At 53.0% G+C, this 22,050-nt stretch overlaps 1 protein-coding gene, 1 long non-coding RNA gene and 1 other non-coding gene across 11 annotated transcripts; 1 reads left to right on the top strand and 2 right to left on the bottom strand.

The window, feature by feature from the left end:
• Positions 1-714: 714 nt before the first annotated feature.
• On the bottom strand, positions 715-20,858 carry Sidt2 (SID1 transmembrane family, member 2). Of its 9 annotated transcripts, none has more exons than XM_006510144.3 (28): positions 17,582-20,858; positions 15,983-16,104; positions 15,607-15,771; positions 15,472-15,517; positions 14,809-14,910; positions 14,618-14,701; positions 12,891-12,990; positions 12,634-12,699; positions 11,073-11,166; positions 10,694-10,746; positions 10,399-10,410; positions 9,842-9,913; positions 9,603-9,674; positions 9,364-9,426; positions 8,524-8,642; positions 8,144-8,217; positions 8,002-8,068; positions 7,474-7,547; positions 7,221-7,344; positions 6,436-6,553; positions 5,909-6,045; positions 5,543-5,651; positions 5,251-5,327; positions 5,054-5,100; positions 4,735-4,840; positions 4,159-4,269; positions 2,265-2,378; positions 715-2,174 (listed from the first exon to the last, which is right to left on the bottom strand). In XM_006510144.3, exons 1-28 carry the CDS (start codon positions 17,762-17,764, stop codon positions 2,112-2,114), a joined length of 2,574 nt encoding a protein of 857 aa, XP_006510207.1. In that variant the 5' UTR covers positions 17,765-20,858; the 3' UTR covers positions 715-2,111. The 9 variants fall into 9 exon arrangements, 8 of the variants coding, with proteins under 8 accessions (XP_006510207.1, XP_006510206.1, XP_006510208.1 ...); XM_006510143.4 differs by lacking the exon at positions 10,399-10,410 and adding an exon at positions 10,487-10,555; XR_003947838.1 differs by lacking the exon at positions 10,399-10,410 and having other exon boundaries at positions 5,054-5,125; positions 10,487-10,746.
• Positions 2,379-2,448, bottom strand: Mir7087 (microRNA 7087). The gene has a single exon (NR_106055.1). It is a non-coding gene; the product is annotated as a microRNA 7087 (primary transcript).
• A830035O19Rik (RIKEN cDNA A830035O19 gene) lies at positions 16,844-18,856 on the top strand. The gene has a single exon (NR_152206.1). It is a non-coding gene; the product is annotated as an RIKEN cDNA A830035O19 gene (long non-coding RNA).
• Positions 20,859-22,050: the final 1,192 nt, after the last annotated feature.

Genomic DNA, 22,050 nt, shown 5'->3' on the forward strand with positions numbered 1-22,050 from the left:
CCAGCACCTCCTTGTGGCATCTGAAGGAAGGGTCATAATAAGCTGGAGCTCCTCTAGAGCTCTTGCTTTCCAGCCACTGATTACGTCCTGAATTCACTAGACAGGATTCCCCAAATCCCGTCCTTTTTATAATCTAAATAAAATCTCCCTCCTCGATGGGCACACGCCTTTAATCCCAGCACTCGGGAGGCAGAGGCAGGCAGATTTCTGAGTTCAAGGCCAGCCTGGTCTACAGAGTGGGTTCCAGGAGGGCCAGGGCCACACAGAGAAACCCTGTCTCAAAAAAAACAAACCAAAACCACCCCCCCCCCAAACAACAACAACCCCCCCTCCTCTTAGATCCTGCTTGCCATCCATTCCTGAACAGCCTTTAAAACCTTGGCCTGCAAGGGCTCTGCCCACTTGAGGTGCATCATGGCACAGCCTGGACACCCATCTGCAGAGCTGGCTGGAAAGGATACTGACGTTTACATACGTGGTGGGTAGTCAGGTGCTGTGTGCCTGCTGAAGGGAGGGGTTATCAGGAGAGGGCACAGACACACTTTCAGTATCCTGCTCCTGTAAGCAATGCTTGGAGCAAGGGTCACATGTTTACAGAATCAATGGGTGGCTTGGTGGGATCAAGGAAGGTCATTCCCAATGTAGCCACGCACAGAAACGAGACGGGAAGGCCAAAATAAATGGGACACGGAGGCTCCTGCACCTCCCAACACATCAGTAAGACCCCAAATCCCAGGTCTGGTTGTCTTTATTGAATGTACTCGTTCATAGAAAACAATTGCAACCGTAGCATGGAGGAACATAGAACAAAGCTCAGAAACAAAGACCCAGACCCGCCTCTTCTCCCAGCCCAAGAGCTATAAAAACATGGTGGAGAGAAGGAAACACATTCCTGGGGCCCACTCTTGGCATCTGGAATGGACCTGGTGGAGTGAAGGGCAACCAAGTACCAAAGTGGCCAGGGGCCTGGAGCTGGGTGACTCTGTAAACGCCAAGGACCAGAATGGCCAGGGGCCAGAGCTGGGTGACTCTGTAAACGCCAAGGCTCTTAGGCCTACGTGACTAACACAGAACTTGGCTAAATACTGGACGGAAACTCAGAAACCAGCCCTGAGTCCTTTGGTGAGACAGGGCCAAGGACACACAGGGACCTGGCATGTTCCTCCCTTTCCACGACAGGCACTGGGACTCCTGCTCCCGTGAAAGAGGCAAAAGGGACTGTGTGCTTGGCACCGTTCCGTGGCCTCTAGACATTCTTGGGCAGTGTCAATGGCACTGAGAGGCCCCCATCTGGGGCTTGGCAGGACTGAGGGTGTGGAAGGGGACAGTGAGTTGCCACTTCCCACCAACCCTAGTGCTGGCATCATTCTAGTGGCTGGTGGGATGAGGTGGCCTCTGAATTCAGTCCCCGATCAGAAGACTCAACTTGGGCTGGCCCTCACTGCTGAAGAGCCAGCTCCAAGCACAGGTCAGGGAGGAGGGTCGTACCTAGGCCCCTTGCAGGCCTTAGCACCGAAAGCCTGGCACCAGCTGGCCAGCCCCCAAAGTCTCCTACCTGCATCTGTCCTGGCAGGTCAGAGTGGGCAGTGATAGCAGCCAGCTACAGACCCAGGGAGAGCTTAGGTCCTGGTGATGGACAAAGAATCAGGCACCAGACTGTGGTCCTGGACAGAGCATGGGAAGAAGAAAGGGCTGTGTGTCCTAAGCTGAGAGGAGGGAAGGGATGGGCAGAATGCAAGGCATGAAATGGGACAGGACATTGCCTTCCCACCTTCCTCTCCAAAGGGACAAATGGAGAGCCAGTGGATAAACAAGACAGATGGACAGACTAGGGTCCTGGGGAGGACCCAACACTGAGAAGAAAGCAGCAATTTGGCCAGTGTCTGGGGAATGCGGAGCAGGCCTCCTCCTCCGCAGAGGCAACTCCAAGGCTCAGTGCCACCAGGAACTATCCTGAGTCAGGCCTGGGCTGGAATCTCGCTGTCTTGCCACGACATCCAATGCTGGGCAGCAGAGCTGGGACTCATACCCGTGGTGTTCTTGTGGCAACTGGCAGGTGATGCAGAGGCAGGCGCTAGGCCTGTGAGGTGAAGCCTGGACCACAGATGCTGCTAGAAGACATAGATCTTGTCCCGCTGTACTGTGTCCAAGTCGTCATCCAACGTCAGCAAAACCTAAGGGTGGGTGGAGGGTCAGATCCTGGGAAGGAGAGGCTGTCTGCTCTACCATCCCCTCTGCCCTCAGGCCAGGCACATCCCACATACCAGGAAGGACCCAAACATGGCAATGGAGGACAGGAAGTGCCAGATATCGTGGTCATCAAAGAAGTCGAGGAGGATGCAGTCGCGGTTGTGCTCCCTGGACTCTGCGGGGGTTTTCTGGCAGGGGAGAGAGCCAGCAGCCTACTGAGTCTGCTCTGCAGAGACCAGCTCCACACCTGCCTCCAACCCACTCCATGGCACCCCCTGGTCCCTAACAGGAGAGCATCCCGTTCTGGCTCATGCCTCACTCTGGCCCTCCACAGCTAACAACAGCTTTTCTTAAATACACTGATTCTGCTCCTTCCTCCAGACCCATCTTCCCTTTAGAGATGTGGGCAGCACACTGTCATTACAGCTTCTACTCAGAAAGCCAGGAGGCCCAGAAGCCCCAACTCACTACCTGCCTGGGACTTGGCCTTGCTTTCAAAATACCTCAGGGTAGGTTTCCTGCCAGTGACTACACTAGGTCATGCTGCGATGCTCCTGTCCCTCCCCGCTCTGCCCACCTTGCTGCCACACACATCTTCTGACCCTGTGTCGGGTACATCCTGTGCTGAGGCCACAGACCAAGACACATCTGACCCCATAGAGCGCTAGGTCTTTGCCAAGCTCCCGAATCAGTGTGTTCTCATACATCAAAGCTGCCTTGGTCATTCGGCCCTGTGTGACAACAGGGTGACAGTGCTCAGGTGACACTGCTAGTGCTATGTAGCTCTATCCATGGGACTTTCTGGCCATGAGCAAAGTCTGCCTCCTTCAAGAAGCTCCCAGACCTCCTGACTTAGAGGGCTCGCTCGCTCGCCATCCTCTTCTGCACACTCCACTACCCTGACTCCGCTGCTTGCTCACTCGCTCGCCATCCTCTTCTGCACACTCCACTACCCTGACTCCGCTGCTTGCTCACTCGCTCGCCATCCTCTTCTGCACACTCCACTACCCTGACTCCGCTGCTTGCTCGCTCGCTCGCCATCCTCTTCTGCACACTCCACTACCCTGACTCCGCTGCTTGCTCGCTCGCTCGCCATCCTCTCTTCTGCACACTCCACTACCCTGACTCCGCTGCTTGCTCGCTCGCTCGCCATCCTCTTCTGCACACTCCACTACCCTGACTCCGCTGCTTGCTCGCTCGCTCGCCATCCTCTCTTCTGCACACTCCACTACCCTGACTCCGCTGCTTGCTCGCTCGCTCGCCATCCTCTTCTGCACACTCCACTACCCTGACTCCGCTGCTTTTCATTTCACACATAAGCTAGGTGTGGGGATGGAGCTCGGTGGCAGAGTATGTGCTTACCAAGTACAAGGGCAGTTTTGATCCCTGGCCTTAAAACAGAACAAAACCCCAACGTGAGCTAGCAGTGTCTCTTTTGAACTAGACTGTAAGTCCAATGTCACGCAGGCAGAGGCCATGTTATGTTCAATTCTATTTTTGTTATGCTTTTTGCTTTTCAAGAGACACGGTTTCTCTGTGTAGCATCTGGCTATTCTGGAACTCACTCTGTAGAGGAGGTTAGCCTCAAACTTGGGGATCCACCTGCCTCTGCCTCTGCCTCTGCCTCCTATGTGCTGAGATTAACGGCGTCCACCACAATGTCCAGCAGAGACTTTCAGTTCTATCAGAGATTTATAGTTTGATGCACACCAGGTGTCCTTTGAGGCAGTAAAGAAACTGATGTGTCCCACTTCAAACCACAGCTGCCACACACACGCTCTATGCTGGGGAAAAGCCCTGGGCCTCTTTGAAACTCAGCTGCCGTTAAAGTAACAGGTCCAGAGTTCCATGCTGGCAGATTGAGCATCAGGAGGCTATAATGACAAGTCACTCGGGAAGGCCTGGCCCAAGGCAGAGAATTCACCCCAGGTTAGCTTGCTACGAGCCTGGCGGCGGGCGGCTCCTCACCTGCCACGTGCTCAGTCCCTGGAAGAAGAAGAAGAGCGCGAAGCCCCAGACCACGGAGGTGCAGACGATGCAGAGCAGAGGGATGAGCTTGATCCTCTCGCCGCTCCGGAGCTAAGGGAGGCCCGCAGCCGTCAGCCCGGCCGCCGCCCACCTGGGCCCCTCCCAGCTTTACAGGCTCCACCGCAGAGCTCACCCAAGTCTCGTGCTGGCAGCCCTGTGTCTTTACCCCATGGCCACTTTGAACTAGGTGTCCATATACCCACATCCCTGAACCAACAAAAGCATTGGCTGGCAGCTCCCTCACATGGTACAACCTGGAGGGCCACTGGGAGGCGCCCGTCCTCAAGGGCCTGGCCTATCACAGGTTCAGGGGACCCAGGCTAGGGGCGTGGCTTGGTGGCAGAGCACAAGCCTAGCAAGCAGCTCCCAGGAGTATTTACAGGGGAGACTCAAGCCACCCAATCCCCCAAACCTCACTGGCATGGACATATGGACAGACATATGTACAGACAGAATCTCCCAGTGCCCGGCTCTGTCCCCATAGAGCAGAGCAGCTGCTCCACCTTTGCCATTCACCTTCATGATGATGTAGAAGGCGAAATAAAGCAGCAGGTTGCAGATGCCAATTGCCAGCAAGTAGGAAGCAAAGTCATTGGGGCGCATGATGAGTCCGTATGCAGCCCTGAAAGAAGGGGTGGGTTCTGGGGAGGGAGGGCCTCACCTCTGCCCGCACGCACCCCCACCATGCTTCATCGTTGTTTTGGACTACATTCAGAGGCTCATAGAAGGTTCTAGAAGCCCAGGGTTCTTTAGCAAACTGTCCATTGCCCTTATGTCAGCCACTGGCTGACTATGTCTGTCCCCAGCTAACTCCACAGCCAATGGCCACACTCACAGCGACCAGTTGATAATGTTGCCCATGACCAGAAGCACCATGCGGTCCTGGAGGGAAGCAGAGACACGGGGACTGAGAGGGAGAGAGAGATGGGGAGGGAAGAGGTAGAAGGCTCATGTCAGCCAGCACCCACCCCACGCTGGGTTCTCTGAGGAGGGGAGACTGAGGAGGAAGGAGTTGGGGAGCTGAGCAGGTACCGTGTAAAGGGGCCCGCTGCACTGCCGGATGCAGTCTGTGTAGAGCACATGGAGGATGCGGCGGAAGATCCCGGAGTCTGCAGTGAGAAGGGGTGGTGCCGACAAGGCATGGCTGAGACTTCAGAGGGCACAGCTCAGTAACACCAGGGAGCACGCTCAATTTCCCACCCAGGGACTCGTCCAGCCCGGTCAAATGGAAGAGACATCAAAGGTCCCCTGTGTCCCCACCACCACCACCACCCTGCGCCTGCCCCACCCGGTCTGTCCCGCCCTGGGCGTGTGCTGCTCTCACCCAGCTTCCAGCGGCCCATGTAATAGAGCTGAGTGCTGAGGAGCAGGGTGGAGATGATGTGAATGACGGAGAAGACAATCCAGAAGGCCGTGTTCCCTTTGCCAAACACCTGTGGGCAAGCCCACACGAGTGAGGGGCGCAGACGGTACCTGCTCCCGTGTCCTGTGTCTGCACCCCTACTAGCACAAGCTGCTGGGTTAGGCTTCGATTACAGAGGGGCCCAGAATGGCCCCTTAGGGAAGCAGTAGGATCTCTCCTGCAGTGGAAGCCCAGATGAATACACACTCACGGGGTGGGGGTGGGGTGGGTGTTAGGGGGAGGGACGTGCCCTTCCTACGGGGTGTACAGAGTAGACCAGGCCCTCACCACGCCCAGAACGGAGAAGAAGATGACGATGGCCAAGCAGGCATATGCACTGTAGGCACTGGCGTTGATATCTGGGTGCCGCTTCTGGTAGAGCTTCAGCATGCAGAGGCCAGCAATCATGTACATGAAGGAGGTATCTGGGGAGGAACAGGCTGTGAGCTGCAGATACCACAGGGACCCCACACACAACTCCCAGCCCAGACAATCAAGACCTCTGGAGTGCCATCAGCAAGCTGAAGGGTCACTGCTTCAGCTTTAGCCCCTTAGCTGCCCCTGAATCCTACCACTTGCTAGTCTGTTGTTCCCTCAAGTCAAGGACATCTTAGTTTGAGGGTCTCAGTATATGAATACGCAGAAGTTAGGGAGCACTTCCTGAGATTCTTAGAGTTTCTGTGGGATGACTGGGAAGAGGCAGCACAGGTAGCCATCTTCTAGAATGGAAGCTGCACTCAGAGGCCAGCCTCAGAGCCCCCTAGCAGCTGGTGACCTGGGACAGCAGATTCAGCCAGACAGGAGGCAGCACTCACCAAACTGGAAGTTGGTGTAGTTGGGGCAGACGTGGTAACAGGCACTAAGTAGCCCCTCCATCATCAGTGCTGTGCCCATGGCGTAAAACAGACCAAAGTGTTTGGGGATCCCACACTCCTGTGGGGAGAAAGAGAAGGAAGAGACGTGCAGGTGAGGTGGGAAGAGGAGACCCAAGGGGTGTGGAAGAGGACTGCGCTGTGTGGTGAGTGGGTAGCAGGGTAGGTTGTGCAGGGCTGGGCAGAGAGGGCAGGACAAGGTAAGACAGGATAAAACAGCTGAGCAGGGATAGGGCACACAGGGAAAAGCAAGAGTAGATGGGAGAGCAGAAGGCAGAGAGGGCAAGAGAGATGTGGGCAAGGCAGAGCCCATCAGGGCAGGGCAGGGCAGAGCAGAACCCATCAGGGCAGGGCAGGGTAGACCTGGACTAGGCTGGGTAGGGCAGAACCCATTAGGGCAGGGCAGGGCAGGGCAGGGCAGGGCAGGGCAGGGCAGGGCAGGGCAGGGCAGGACAGACCTGGGCTGGGCAGGGCAGGGCAGGGCAGATCTGGGCTGGGCTGGGCAGGGCAGACCCCCATCAGGGCAGGGCAGGGCAGACCTGGGCTGGGCAGGGCAGGGCAGGGCAGGGCAGATCTGGGCTGGGCAGGGCAGGGCAGAACCCATCAGGGCAGGGCTGGGCAGACCTAGGCAGGGCAGGGTAGTGTGGGGCTAGATGGAGCAGAGCTGGACTGGGGGAGGTCAGTCTGCCAGATGGAGGCCATGTCGCAGTGGGAGGTAGCTGGCTTACCAGAGCATAGAGGTCATTCCGCAGCAGGGCCCGGTTATGATTGATCTCTCGCTGCAGGATGATGAGCAGGAAGAGCAGCCCCAGCAGGATGTACCCCAAGTTGCTGAGGATGTTGTTGAAGGCGCTGGAAGGGACAGGACAGGCTTAGCTGAGACCAGGGCCCTCTTGCCTTTTCTGTCTTCTGCCCAGCAGGCTTCACAAAACCCCACCCTGCCTACTCTACCCATCCCTGGGCCTCCAGCACAATCCCCACCTGAGGTTGCCCAGCGGGTGGGCACAGAGGAAGTTGTAGTAGCAGATGTCCTGGTTCCCTGTGACATTCACCACCTGTGTGTGTATGGGGGAGGAGTGTAGCTATTAACATGCCTGACTCAGCAGGGAGCCCATGCCACACACCCTGGGTCCAACTGGCAAAACAAGAGCAGTACCAGCATGGCTGAAGTGTGTACACAGTACCCAGGCTGGTACTCCTTATACTGCTAAGGTGGCACGGGCGCCATCGTCCTCTTTATAGATACAGTGACTGAAAACTCCAGAAGTCCTTGCCTCACAGGAAGGGGAAGGAAGTCACACTTAAAAAGTCCTGTGACCTCTGTTTCATAGGTCCCACCCAGCTTCATGTTGCCCCCAAACTGCAGATGAAAAAAACTGGAGCTTAGAAGCCCAGAGACTCACAGCTAAAGCAGAATTGGGATTTGAAAACTGCTGCCACAACCTATAACCTATGCTCACTGCAGATAAGGCAGAGTTACAGACCAAGACCCACCCCTCGACCTCTCACCGTCTGGTAGGTGATCACCAGCTGCACCACAGGAAGTGCGTAGAAGACCGCAATGGTGGCTATGTTCCTGAGGGGGAAGGGCCAAGGTAAGGTTGGCAGGGCCTGAGGAGCTGCCCTACTCGCTAACAGGAGTGCCACTCACCAGAAGTAAATCTGGTACTTTTTCCGCAAAACACGTTTGTCCTTTCGTGCCAGATCAGCCACACAGAGGTATTGCTGAGGAGAAGCAGGAATGAGCCTCGCTGAACCCCTGATCCCCAGGTTAGGCAGACAAGCCAGAACTCAGTGGGCAGGGTTCTGAGACTCCACACTTCTGTGGTCAAGTATGCCAACAAGATCTGCTTAATTAGTCCCGATCTCCCCAGGCCGACTTCTCCTGGAGTCGGTCCTGCCTGTCCCAGCTCAGTTCTTTTCCCTCTGCCTTCCAAACACAGCACAGTGATTCGCCACGGGAGCTGCACACAGTCCCTTGCTCCAGATCCGTCTGGGCAGGGCAGGGCATGGCAGGGCTATATGTCTCACCTTGGTTCGAATGACGTTTTTGTCTGAGTCGATGTCAGTCAGTGTGTCGTAGTCATCCTCTTCCACGGAGCTCATGGAGTCCAGTCGAGGCCGAGGACCCACTGCGTCAAAGGAGCGGTCTAGGTGTGACAAAGGAAAGGGGCTTGGGCCAGCAGGACCGAACACTGGGTCTGCCCCCACCCATCAGAAGCAATGTCAAAATTATTCAACAATGGGGAAGAGGCAAACTGTGGGCCAGAGCTCAGAGCGGTAGGGCAGGTGGCCCAGGTGCTGGCAGGAAACGTACTCCTAGCTCAGCGGGAAGTGGTGGGGAGCTCTGCCGGACCCCGTGGAGCAGGAGTGACTCGAGCCCTGCTCCACTCCTGGCTCTGATCCAGGCCAAGACACTGAGTAAACCACACACACACTAACAGGATTGAACTTGGCCAATCATGCAGATTAGAGGTGCCCCGTCCTGTTGGGTTCTGAGAAGACATGCCACGGCCACCCCTGAGGTCCTAGTACATAGACAAGGGCTTGAGGAAAAAACACCTCTCTCCTACCTCCAGAAGCCTCCTCCTGTCACCCCACCTGGCCAAAGCCCCTAGGTGACACCCAGATCCAGGATCCCTTGGCCAGCACACCAGGGAGGGAGGATACTGACAAGAGGACACTGAGGTGGGACACTGATGGTGGCCAGTGGCTATCTTTCTCAGAAGACCACGGGCTGGCACAGATGGCACTTGCTAGGAAAGCCATGCACTAAGCATTTTTCTGGTCCCAGAGGCAGCCAGTTCCATGGACTGACCATCCTGGCAGGAATTGATTGGTAGGGCAGCCCTACCCCCTCCCCACATCTACCCATGGCAATGCACAGCTGCCGCATCTGGCCAGAGGGAAGGCGCCGCTTGAACTGGTCGTGCCCTTGAAAGGAAAGGGAAAGTTACAGGGGAACCGAGTCCGCGGAGCAGAGAGGGAGATGGGGCGGAAGAGCAGCCCTTCCCTGGTTCCAGCAAATGGCAGAGAGGCAACCGCCCACCAGGAAACTCCACCTAGTCAACAGCAGCCCTAACGTGCATCCTCCTGCCTGGCCCACTCACCCTGGTAACTGTAGGAGAGGTCCCCTGAACCTGCGCTTTCAACCAACCCGTCAGTGGATCCGGAACCATTTTCTGCAGGCAGGAATGGGTGGTGAGGCGGGAAGGAGCGACCTCAGGACAAGAGACCCTAGATCTGCTCCTAAGGACTTCGGAGCAGCTGCAAGGGCACGGCCGTCACGAGTGGCGGCACAGGGTGCTGTGGCTGGGCATGGGCAAACACAGTCCTGACTGAAACGTACCAAAGGAGCCATAGTTGTAACCCTCGTAAGGGGCACTGCCAGGAAATGAATCAGCCAAGACCCGGGCGTGACCTGTAATGAGGAGGCTTGTGAGCCAGGGGAGGAGGGGAGGGGGGGAGGAGAACCTGGGAAAGACAGCCAGAAGAGCCATGCCAGCAGTAAGAGAAACACAGGTGCCCAAACCCACCGAACCCTCACAATTACGTCACTCCAAGCAAGTGTGACACCCTGTGTCCTCTTAGAAAAGGGGACAACCAGACATGGTGGTTCATGCTTGTAACCCCAGCACTCTCGCCTGGCTAAGATAGGAAGACTGCTATACGTTTTTTAGGCTAGCCTGGGCTACATATTCAGTTTCAGACTTCTCTGGGCTATGAATGAGATCTTGTCTAAAAACTTAAAAAAAGAAAACACAAAGAGAGGACAGTCAAGGAACTAACACATCTAAGCCATCAAGGAAGATGCTATCTGTGCCCAGGTCCCTCCCTAGGAAGCGCCGATGCTTCAGGTTCCGCCCCTAGACAGCAGCTCCTCTGCCCACAGCACCTGGAGCTTACCAAGGAGAGAAGCTGAGAGAGAGGTCCAAGCAGGAGGGAGGGCAGAGAGAAGTGATGGAAGAGAGAGAGAGAATTGGAAGTTAACAACCTGAGGCTGGGCCGCACTGCCTGAGACATAGGGCAGTTTCCTGGTGTCTATGGAGGGGTGAGCCAAGGCCTGGTTCCAGTTGTGAAATGTTACTCCTAGGCCGAACATAAAGAAGCCACCAACCCACCCTCTTCTGACCATTCCCTACCCATCCCTGCTCCCATCTCCCCACAACAGATCCAGCCAGCCCCTGTCCCCTGCAGATACCACTTTCTGGGCAGGCTCGGTCTATGGCCAACAGCAAGGTCTTCTTCCTTTGCCTGCAGGAATTCAGGGGACAACTGAGGCAGGATGAGGCCTCACCCTAGGCCAGACTAACCTTCCTTCTATCCTCTCTACCCACCCTGATCCTGAGTTCCTCCACCCCAGGAGTAACGGGGTGTTCCCAGCTTGGGGAGGAGCAATGGCATGAGCCTGTTTTACAAAGAAATGGTTCATGGATCCCAGATCCCAACCAGTTCCTGTTCCGTAGTGCCTTGAGACAAGAACAAGGTCGCCCTGGGCCAGCTAGGATCCCACTACTCTCTCTCCCATGCCCTCAGCCCGACGGCGCAGAGCAGGGAACAGCCCAGCAGCCCCGCCTCACCTCCAGTTCTCCCAACAGGCCAGCAGCACAGTCAGCAGGTAGAAGGACAAGAATATGCCCAGGCAAAAGAGCATCCCACCAACATAGGCCTCAGCTACAGGGAGGGGAACAAGATGAATGTGTCAAGAATACAGCAGCCCTCCCCACACCGCCTCTGGATGCCCAGGGACCTCTGAGCTCTGGCTGCCCCCTCTCCTGAAGGCAATGCCCAGACAGTATGAATATCTGGCTATAGGTCAACACACCAGACTCTGGCACGAGCCTACCTGCTCATGGTGTTCCCTAAGGCTTTCTCTCCTACTTGGAGTCAACTCCATGTGGACCTAAGTTCAAACTATAGCTCAGAGACGGTGCCCTCGACAGCCACACAGTGACCTGGCCTTTGCTCATCCCAGCTCTCTGTACCCTACACAGCCCTCCGGGCCCCATCCTTCCTAAGAGCTGCACTGCTAGCACACACCAGGGCTCAGTGAGTACTGAGTCCCCTTTCTAGCACAAGCCCTAATTTGGCTCTTTTGTTTTTAACTAATTAATTGACTTAGTGTGAGTTGGGCTTATAATCACATGTTTAAGATGCATTTATTTAGCCGGGCGTGGTGGCGCACACCCTTAAACCCAGCACTTGGGAGGCAGAAGCAGGCTGATTTCTGAGTTCAAGGCCAGCCTGGTCTACAGAGCGAGTCCCAGGACAGCCAAGGCTACACAGAGAAACCCTGTCTCGTAAAACCAAAAAAAAAAAAAAAAAAAAGATGCATTTATTTGTATTGTATGCGTGAGTACTCTGCCCGCATGTATGTATGTATGTATGTATGTATGTATGTATGTATGTATGTATGTATGTATGTGTATCGCCCACAGGAGCCTGTGGAAGGCAAAGGATCAGATCCCTTGGAACCAGAGTTCCAGGTGCCTTGTGAGCTGCCACGTGGGTGCTGTGGAATAATACCTGGATCCTCTGGAAAATCACCCAGTGTTCTTAACAGCTGAGCCATTTCTCCAGCCTGGTTACTTTTTACTGTTACATTTTTTTGGAGACAACGTCTCATATTCAAATTGGCTTTGACCTCATGATATAAGGAAGGGTGAGTCTGGGCTATGATCTTGTCTTTACCTCCCAACGCTGGGATTAAAGAGGGTACACCACCATGCCCGGCTCCTTAGAGTCCAGTTTAGAAAGGACTCCACTGAAAAAGTTAATAGGCATTGCTCAGCACTGACTAGGGGCCCAATACTCTAACTCTGGGCTAAGCCTCACAACCGAATGTATCCAGTGGGATAGATCTTACTACTTCTGTCACAGAGACAGGGCACAGATTCCTCTGCTAAGAGGCAGGGTGTCACTGAGATTTTGCTCGTCAGTTTGTCCATGGACCCTGTCCCATATTACACAGGGATCGCCTTTGGCATCTCTCTGGATGGAAGCCTGCTTGCCGGTGTCCCAGCTCCTGCTGGGTAGGAGGGTCCTCGCCACTCCTCCCATTCTGAAAACAGCTGCTTTTTCTTGGGTCTGAGAGGAAGCCTGAGGGAGCTTTTCTCATCACACTCAGGTGCCCACACTTACATGTGACAGCCTGAGAGACCAGCACTGACAGTGTTTTCTGACGGTGCCCTTGATCCACTGGCTCATCTGGAAGTAAAATGTCAAAGTGGAAAAGAAGTCATTGCTGGGAGTTGAGCTAGGGCTGATGGAGCCAGGCCTTGGCGAGTCTAGGACCCCAGGCTTGTGTCCCAGTGGATCCACCAACAGCCACATGGTCCTTTCTATCTCCTGGGACGCCACTGAGCCTGATCCATCCCAAACCAGTACATGAAACATACCTTCCACAAAAGGGTAGAAGGGCAAGGACCCTCCGCAGGCCTGGTCCTCAGTCTTCACTACCACCACCACATAGAAGCTGTTGCTGGGGAAGTCTTTCCGCTGCAGGAGGGAAAGGAGGAGGAGGAGGGGGAAGAGGAGGAGGATGCTGGTGAACATTACTGTTGCCGTCTTTTTCTGAATATGAACTTTGGACCAGAAGCTACAAGCCTCTTTCTAGATATAGTTTTACCCAGTCCTTGCATAGATCTCTTGCCTCACACTTCTGTGATGCTGACGATCTAATACACAGCCTCTCAACTGCCAGGCAGGTGCTCTACCACTGAGCTGCACCCACGGGAGAGGAGCTGCCATTATCTTTGTCACACAGGCCTTGAGAAGTTAGGGTTAGGGCCCAAACCCATACCCATGCTACAATCTGGTGAACAAGTGAGCACGTATGCGGTGCACACAGCTTGTCCTGGGCACCAGCCAGAGATGGCCCTACTCACATATACCAGAGAACATAGGAGCAGGATGCGGGGGGTGGTAAAACATCAAGCAACAGTAAAATGTTTCTGAACGAACGACAACCGAAAATCATTCAAAATCAAACGCACACTGCATCCAAGGCGCTTCTAAAAGCACTCAGCCATGCTGTTATCAGGTGGTGTCACCTCAGCCCTGATTCTGAACACACACGTGCTCTTTGTACCATGTACGCCATCAGAGCACACGACGCCAAGGAACACTGTCTGAAACTCAGCTTGGGTGCTAGAGTACTGCACACGCTGAAATGCGGGGTGTTTACTGCACACCCCAAGTTTTCTGCTCTCACAGAAACCTTCAGTAATGGGAAAAAAAGACTTTGTGTTTTCCGACCGCCTGACCTCAAGCACGTGGGGATAAAATCAATGCACCTTGGTCTTCCTGGATTGTGCTAGGTAAGGATGTGTGGTTTAAATAATTGTTCTGAATTCCCAAAGGACTCAATGAGATTTGATTTGGGATTACGACAAGATTTTTAACAATTATCTTTTTTAAAAATATAGGGGCTGGCGAGATGGCTCAGTGGTTAAGAGTGTCGACTGCTCTTCCAAAGGTCCCGAGTTCAAATCCCAGCAACCACATGGTGGCTCACAACCATCCGTAACGAAATCTGATGCCCTCTTCTGGAGTATCTGAGGACAGCTACAGTGTACTTACTTATAATAAATAAATAAATCTTTTTTAAAAAAAAGCACATCCTTGTAATAAAAAAAAATATATAGAACGCCTCACGAATTTGCACGCCATCTCTGCACAGGGGGCCACACTAATAGTCTATACCATTCCAACTTCAGTGTCTGTGTTGCTGAAGAGAGAACTCAACAGTTTCTAAAATGGCCCTAAAAGTGTTTCTGCCACATGGTACCATACGTTGATGCAAAGTGGCACCCTCAACACTGATCATTATAAAACAAAAATATGGTTTCGAAGTAAATCTCTGCTGCTCTCTTGTAGCATATCTGGCCGGTGCCTCCACGTTATATCTGAGTAAAATCCTTTGCTTTGCCGATTTTAAAAAAAAAAAAAAAATTAAGAGCTAGTGACATGGTTCAGCGGAGAAAAGTTTCTCAGGCAGCACAAGGTCAAGTGAAAAAGTTTAAGAATCTTAAGGCAGGAATGGGGACAAGGACAGGGTGTGGAGAGGCATCTACTTCAACAGCCAGCCCCGTCCATCCCTCAGAAGGGCACATGCATTTCCTACCTGCACAGTGATGGCTGCCTTCTTAGTCATCGTCTGGTACATGCCAATGAAGGCTACATTGTTGTCCAGATCATAGACAGGGCACTGTGGAGGAAGGAAGGAAGAGGCAGATGGATGGGGAACTGGGCCCTGTCCCCTCTGCTAATGTCCCAACTACTTTCTGATGGAGGATAAAATGACAGACAGCTTACCAGGACATCTTGGATGGAGATGACTGAGCAGGGGAAGGCCTTCTTGGAGGTCACCTTGACAATTACCGAGTCCACACCATCAGGAAACTCGTATTTGAAGTACTGAGAACATAGGAAGGGAGAGTGTCATCTCAGGAGGGTGCTCTCTCTGCCCCTCCGAAGGGATCTGTCTCCTCCAAGGGAGGTTTCAGAATCTTCTTGGCTCAGACAATGAAGCTACGAGGGGAGAAGAGCCTTGACCGTGAACATCCCAGTCCTGCATGTCCCTGAGCACTGATATCCTGTGTGTCAGCTGGGCACATAGGATTGTGCCTGAGAGGCAGAGTAGGAAAGTCAGTGAGCAGACCCTGTCACTGCACTGTCCCTGCCTGTCTATCCACACAGGAGCTCCGAGAGTCCCACCCTAGAGACAAAATTAATTGCTAGTCCTAGCAATTCTGTACCTACTCCTGCTCTCATATCCAAATCTCCCCCAATTTTCTTTTTTGTTGTTGTTGCTATCTTGAGACAAGGTTTCTCTGTGTAACCTTGGTGACTTAGAACTCACTATGTAGACTAAGCTGGCTTTGAACTCAAGAAACCCACCTGACTCCCAAATGCTAGGATCAAAGGCATGTGTGACCACGTCAGGCTGAGGGACCCCATTTTGATAAGGGATTTTACCTGGGGCTGGGCTGCAGTGGTATTAAAAGTAAACAGCTCTCCAGTCCTACAGGGAAGAGAGGAACCCTACAATTACGCTCAGCACTTGGGAAGAAGGCAGAGGCTGTGAGGTCCCCTCTCTCTTACCCTCAATACCTGAGCACAAAATTGTCCACACGGTTGACTCGGAGCTGGTAAGTGGTATTGACGGGTGACAGGGTAGACACGTCCACATAGAAAAACTGGATCTCAGACTCATTCTTGGTGGGGGGCTGACACAGAGTTCGTTCCACTTTTTGGTAGAGGTACTTCCGCTGATATCTATGGTCCAAGACAGAGAAGAGTGTGACTAGTCCCAGCCAGCCTGAGTTCTTCCTATCAGGTCCCCATATTTCCCATTCCCTGGGCTGACAAAGTTACCCTCCTGCCACTGGGCTCAGGGAGAAGGGAGAAAAACAAAAAGGTTCCCCGGGTGAGGGTCCCTGAAAACCTGGCAAGGATGCCCCTCCCTACATCCCCAGGTCTTACTCACAGTCCTCGAAGGATTAGGGGCACCTGGAAGGACACAACAGCCTCCTTCTGGCGGACCACAAACAGCAAAGGCGCCCCTTTCTGCTTGTTCAGGACATTCACAGACACTCGCACACCCTCGGTCTGCAGAGAAGGAGGCATCCTCTTTCAAACTCAGCTCTCTGTTCCTCAGACACATGACTCTACAGACTGCAGGCTGAGCTCTGCCCTGTGCCGTCCATCCTGGCCAGCCAGGACACTGTCTGTGCTTCTCCTTGTGAGGGAACAGGCCAAGTTTCTAGAAATGACTGACACTGTCCGGTCCGAGGCTTGAAGAAGCTCGCTCTTGGAAGAACGGGTATACAGAGCAGCAGAACCCAGGCAACAGCAGGGATATGCAGCGGAGACCTTAGAAGGTTCCAGGATAGCCCACATGCACACACATGTTATAGACACGTGTCTACACACGTCCCTGTGCACACACTGTCACGGGAGATCAAGACGTGCCCTCAAGCCCTCAATCTTCTTCCTCATGAACTAGGAAAGCAGCAAGAAGCTCCGGTTCCACTGCTACTCTGGAGGCCAGAGCCCTGCAGGGAGGGGTGTAGGGAACTGTGTCGAAATACAAGTTGTCTCTCTAGTTCTGACCATGGGCCAAGCTCTGAAGTGACTTTCCATCTGAACCTTGATTCACCCTCTCTAAGAAAATAAAGAAATAACCCACCCTCTCTGCTGCGGACAAAGCTACACAGGACAGTGGGCGTTTAAAAGTGAAGAAATCACAACTGCAGACAACTAGTTACTAGGTTGCTGAAACCAAATCTAGGGGTAACGTTTCCCTGAGGGGTAGGTGCCACTTCCGGGATGATCCTGGAAATGGTACTCAAAAGGGGAGATCAGACTTCAAGGAAATGGATCCTGATGGTTGATCATGGCCTGCCAGAAACCAAACTCCTCTCCCTCCCAAAGAAAGCCTCAGGTGCCTCCTCCTCAACTCCAGTGCTTCCGAGTCAATCCAGATCGGGCCTTGGAGAATGAGCAAGAGAGCTAGGCAGGCCACACAGCCAGGCAGCAAGAATCTCCCAGGCTGTGCTCTGCCTGGGCCCAGCTCTGCCAGCCTTCTTTCTACTTTCACTACTGGGAAGAAATGAGTAAGAAGTCGGAGATAGTTCTGTCTTAGAAACAAACTCCCTTTTCTCTTGCCACTCAGCCTTCGAGGGCCTTATCTTGTCACCTTCAACTTACAAGGCCAGCTGGCTTTCTGAGGCAAGGAGGTCTGTCTCCTTCACCTCCCTGTGACCGAGCTCTTTCAATTCTAAGTTGGCCCCATCTGGAGTTGTCTGAGCCACGCAAGGCTGGGAGCCTGTTTTCCCCTCACCCCGACCTCACAGACTGAGAGCTAGATTGAGAGCCAGGTCACAGAGCAGACCAGACCGGTCCTGATCACAGCTGGTGGCAGGGAACTTCCCAAGCTGCCCCGCTGGAGCTGCCCGGGAATGCTGGTGGAAACCAGGTCTTGGCAGGGGGAGGGCGGCTCAAAGGCTGGCGGAGAGGAAAGGGGCAGCATCAAGTCCAGGCCGGGCGCCCACCCGCTCGGCCGCCCGTGGAGTCCCGCGCTCACCCGGTTGCGGGTCACGGTGTGGTTGAAGGTGTAGATGTTGACCAGCTCGCTGTTGACGTCGTCCGCGTAGGTGCGCTCAAACTCCGCGTCTTTCTGCGAGACGTTCTTGGGCCCCAGGGCCCCCAGGTGGCTCTCGACGGAGGCCACCAAGAGCACGCACAAGGGCAGACGCCAGGCGATCATGGCCCGGGACGGCGGGGATTGGCGACGGGACGGCGACCGGGCGCGTTGCGGCTGCCGCAGCAGCTTCCAGCATCTCACCGGGACCAGAACTTTAACCCCGGCCTCAGATAGGACGCGTCCCCTCCCTGGAGCCGCTCCTGGGCCTCGCGCGGATCCCGGCTCGCGAGGGCGGCACCGCGACCCGCTACCCCAGCCCGGCCCAGCCCGGCCCAGCCCGGCTGGAGACCCGGCGTCCGCTCGCGCCCGGAGAGCCGAGGCGGCGGTGGCCCTGGCCCGAAGGCTTCCCGGACGCGGGCCCTTTAAGGGCGGCGGACGCGGCGCAGAACTCGGAGCTACCAGGAGCTGCGCCGCGGTAAACAGCGGGCTGTGCCCGCCCGCTTACGTCATGGGAAACCGACGCGGATTTAAAGGGCCAGGCTGCCTCTACTTCCCACGCAGCCGTCGCCGCCTCCTTCCTTCGCTGTCCTGTGAGCGTCTGGAGTTGGGTTTTTCACGAAGGATCACTAAGTATTGGATTCTTGCTTTTGTGGTCCGCGTTTTTTTGGCTTTTTGAGACGGCTCACATAACTCAGGCTGGTCTGGAACTGGTCGTGTAAGTTTGGAGAGTCTTGAACGCCTGATCCTCCTCCCACCTCTACTGCTGGGTGTTGGCATTGCTGGCAAGATTCACAGAGCCCAGTAAGTGCAGGGTCTTGCTGACAGATGATTTCTTTGCTCAAGACAGGAATTGTGCTCCAAAATCATTACCCCAGCATCATTCTTTTTCCCTCATTGGCTCATAAAAGCGCCTGCCCACTGAGAGCAGCTCAGCGGCCGCTCCCCTCTCACAGTAGAGGGGATAACCAGAACCAGGGCACCATAACCAGGATGCCTTCCAACCTGTGAGCTCTGTCCCTACTCTGCAGAAACTGCTTTGTTTGTTTGAACAAAGCCCACGGAAAGATTCTGACCTTTCGTTGTCAACTGGCAAAAACCTTTCTGAGGAACTGTTTTGGCTTAGGCTTAAAAGAGCTCTATACCCTTCAACCCAGTCATTCCACTCCAGGGACTGTGTCCTACGAATAAGAAATACAAATAAAATATGGGGACAGCAATTTGCATCCCTGTGATCTTGAGAAAGCTCAAAGGAAACTGCTTGTTCACAGTGAAGGAAGAGGTGGTCAGAGATACTACTATGAAGTTAAGCAGATAGATTCTTAATACCATCAAAGGGACATCTAAGGAGGGAATTCAAGAATAACATTATATAAGTGGTATATAATCCAAACTTCAGACATAAATAGGAAAATATGCACAAGAACCGAGCTGAGATGGCTTATCAGGAAGAGGCACTTGCCATGGAAAGCCCGGCCTGAGCTCTACACCAGGGAGGAGAGAACTAACTCCACAAATTTGTTCTCTGACTTCCACAGACACCTGGCAACATGTGCTTGCGCACTTCACACACAGACACATGAACAATAATAAATTATATATATATATATACACACACACACACACACACACACACACATGTACAAGGGTGGATGAAGTGTCTCAGTGGGTGCGGGTGCTTGCCAAGATGCCTGATGACCATCTCTGGGACCCAAAAGGTGGAAGAGGGGAAAAACCTGACTCTGCAAGTTGTCATCCGCCCTCCACATGCATGCTGTAGCACCTCTGAAACATACACATATACACAATATGTAATTAAAGGTCATTACAAAGAACACAGACACACACACAGACACACAGACACACACATACACACACACACACACTTGGGTTCCATCCTGTTAGGAAAAGTATCGGTTCAGGGAGCCCCAAACCAAGTTCTCAGCACAAAGGAAGATTGATTTGCCACAGAAGGCATGGAATATGAGACAAAGACAGGAGACAGTGGATGAGGGAGAAGGGGAAGGGGTATTTGAGGACAAAGGACTGCCTCTGGCTAGAGAGGAGACAAATGTGGCCCATAGGGAAATGATGGTTTATAAAGGTAAAATGGGAAACTCCATGTTAGGATGAGGCGTTTAATTTTAATTGGGCATGTTAATTAGGCGAGCCAAAGGGAGCTTTTGATTGCTGGACTTCAACACTTTGATAGCTGGACCTTGGTAATCAACCTCAGGTGAAAGGATTGGCTAAATTAAGGAACAGACCTTGGGGGCTAGCTTTAGGAATGTATAATGTCTTTTTAGAAAGACAAATGGGGGAGAAGGGCAAGGCCTGCCAAGCCATGCTCACCAAGCTCAAGCTGTCAGAGTCCCTTCAAACCCCCAGTATGGTAAGTAAATAAATAACGTGTGCTACAATTGGATGTATTGTATTTCTGTAGACAAATTTTGTGTTTAAAGAAAAAAAATGGGCTGGAGAGATGGCTCAGCAGTTAAGAGCACTGACTGCTCTTCCGAAGCTCCCGAGTTCAAATCTCAGCAACCACATGGGGTATCACAACCACCTGTAATGTGGGATCTGATGCCCTCTTCTGGTGTGTCTAAAGACAGCTACAGTGTACTTACACATAATACATAAATAAATCTTTATACAAAAAATATGGCCAACCCTGAAGCTGTCAGATGTCCTGGCTAGGAGCATGTAGGCTAGTACCCCCTTTCTCAGAGTACTATCCATTGACAAGATTATAGCAGTCTGGACTGTCTTCTAAGGGGACATTCTTCCAACTACCAGCTATAAATATTTATGAATTCCCACAACTATTAATAAGTACCTACTATGCCCTTTTCTAAATTAATGGGTAAAAAGCAGAATTATAGCTGGCCTGTTTAAGCACAGCATGTTTGAAGAAGTAGACCACAGCAGGAGCAGCAACAAATCCCAGCTACTTGGGAGGCTGTGGCACAGGAGTGCCAAGTGCAGGTTAGTCTGGGTAACAAGGTCCTGGAGCAGCAACAGGGCAATTTGTCATTGTACAAACGGGTCAAGTAAAACCCAGAAGGGTTCATTAGCAGCCTGCCATGGTCATCGTTTTTTGGGAGAAGGGAGGGATTACGGGTAAGAATTAAGTCTGCCAGCCTGGTCTACAAAGTGAGTTCTAGGACAGCCAGGGCTATACAGAGAAACCCTGTCTCGAAAAACCAAAAAAAAAAAAAAAAAAAAGGAATTAAGTCTGGGGGTTAATTATGTGTTCTGCTACTAGGCTGAGACCCCAGTCCCGACTCCTAGGTTTGCAAGTTGTTTCAGTCCTCATTCCAGCACATCTCAACAAAGCCAGGGTCTGTGAACCCTCAAATGACAAGAGTGATTTCACAGCAAGCTCTCCAAGCAGCTGGCACCCCACCTAGATAATTAGAACGGGTTCCATGTGCCAATTTGGCCTCATTTTGACCCCGCTCATCTTGCCAGTAAATACTCAGAAATTCCAAGAAACACCCTGACACTGAGCCTGGGTGCTTACTTAACAGCCTGATATCATTTAAATTACTGTAGGCCAAAACCTTCCCTGGGGCCTTCGAAAAACATAAACTTCGAGATCAGCCTCTGCAACAGACTAGCTGGCGTTTTAAGGATACTAACTCAGGCTGTGAGTGGAGGGAGGGCAAGAAGCAGCATTCTGAATGTGGCCCTTGGATGAGTGCCAGTCATGGTGGGTCATGACAATACTCAGAGTAGCTGTGAGGCAGAAGTAGGATCATGAATTCAAGGATATCCTGAGTTACAGAGTAAGACACTTAAAAATCACTAAGAAACGCCAGTCTGGAGCTGAGAACAGATGTCTGCATGTTAACACATATTAAGAGCTTTTGCACCAAAGTTGGAGACTGCCATTAGGATATACAACAACTGGGATGTATCCACATTCCTACTTGGTTTCTTTCTTCTGTTAGTTTTTGTTTTGTTTAGTTTTGTTTTTTTGTTTTTAGTAGGGAGGGTGGGCAACAAGGAGGCATGCCGAGACAGGGTCTCTCTATGGAACCCTAGCTGGCTTAACACCCATTCTGCAGGCTAGACTGTCCTCAAATACATGGTAGTCGTTGTGTCTCAGCCTTTCAAAATGCTGGGATTCCAGGCTCTTGCTACCACACTTGGCTCTTTCAGAACGGATCCTTCCCTTGATCAAGGTTTCAAGGGCTTAACCTCTGAATAGGCAAGACCCTGGTTACCCACACCCTTGGCAAGGGCAGGAAGCCCAGAGCTTTCCTCTGCTTCTGCCCTTCCCTCTAGGGAGCGATTGTTATGAATAGGTCCTTTCTGAAGCCTGTAGGAGAGAAGGCCAGCTTGTCGGCTATAGCAGTCAGCATCAAAGGCAGGGCTGGGTCTCAAAGCCAGACTTGTGGGCCCACAGG

The sequence above is a fragment of the Mus musculus genome, chromosome 9 (genome assembly GCF_000001635.26).
Source record: "Mus musculus strain C57BL/6J chromosome 9, GRCm38.p6 C57BL/6J".
NCBI lineage: Eukaryota > Metazoa > Chordata > Mammalia > Rodentia > Muridae > Mus > Mus musculus.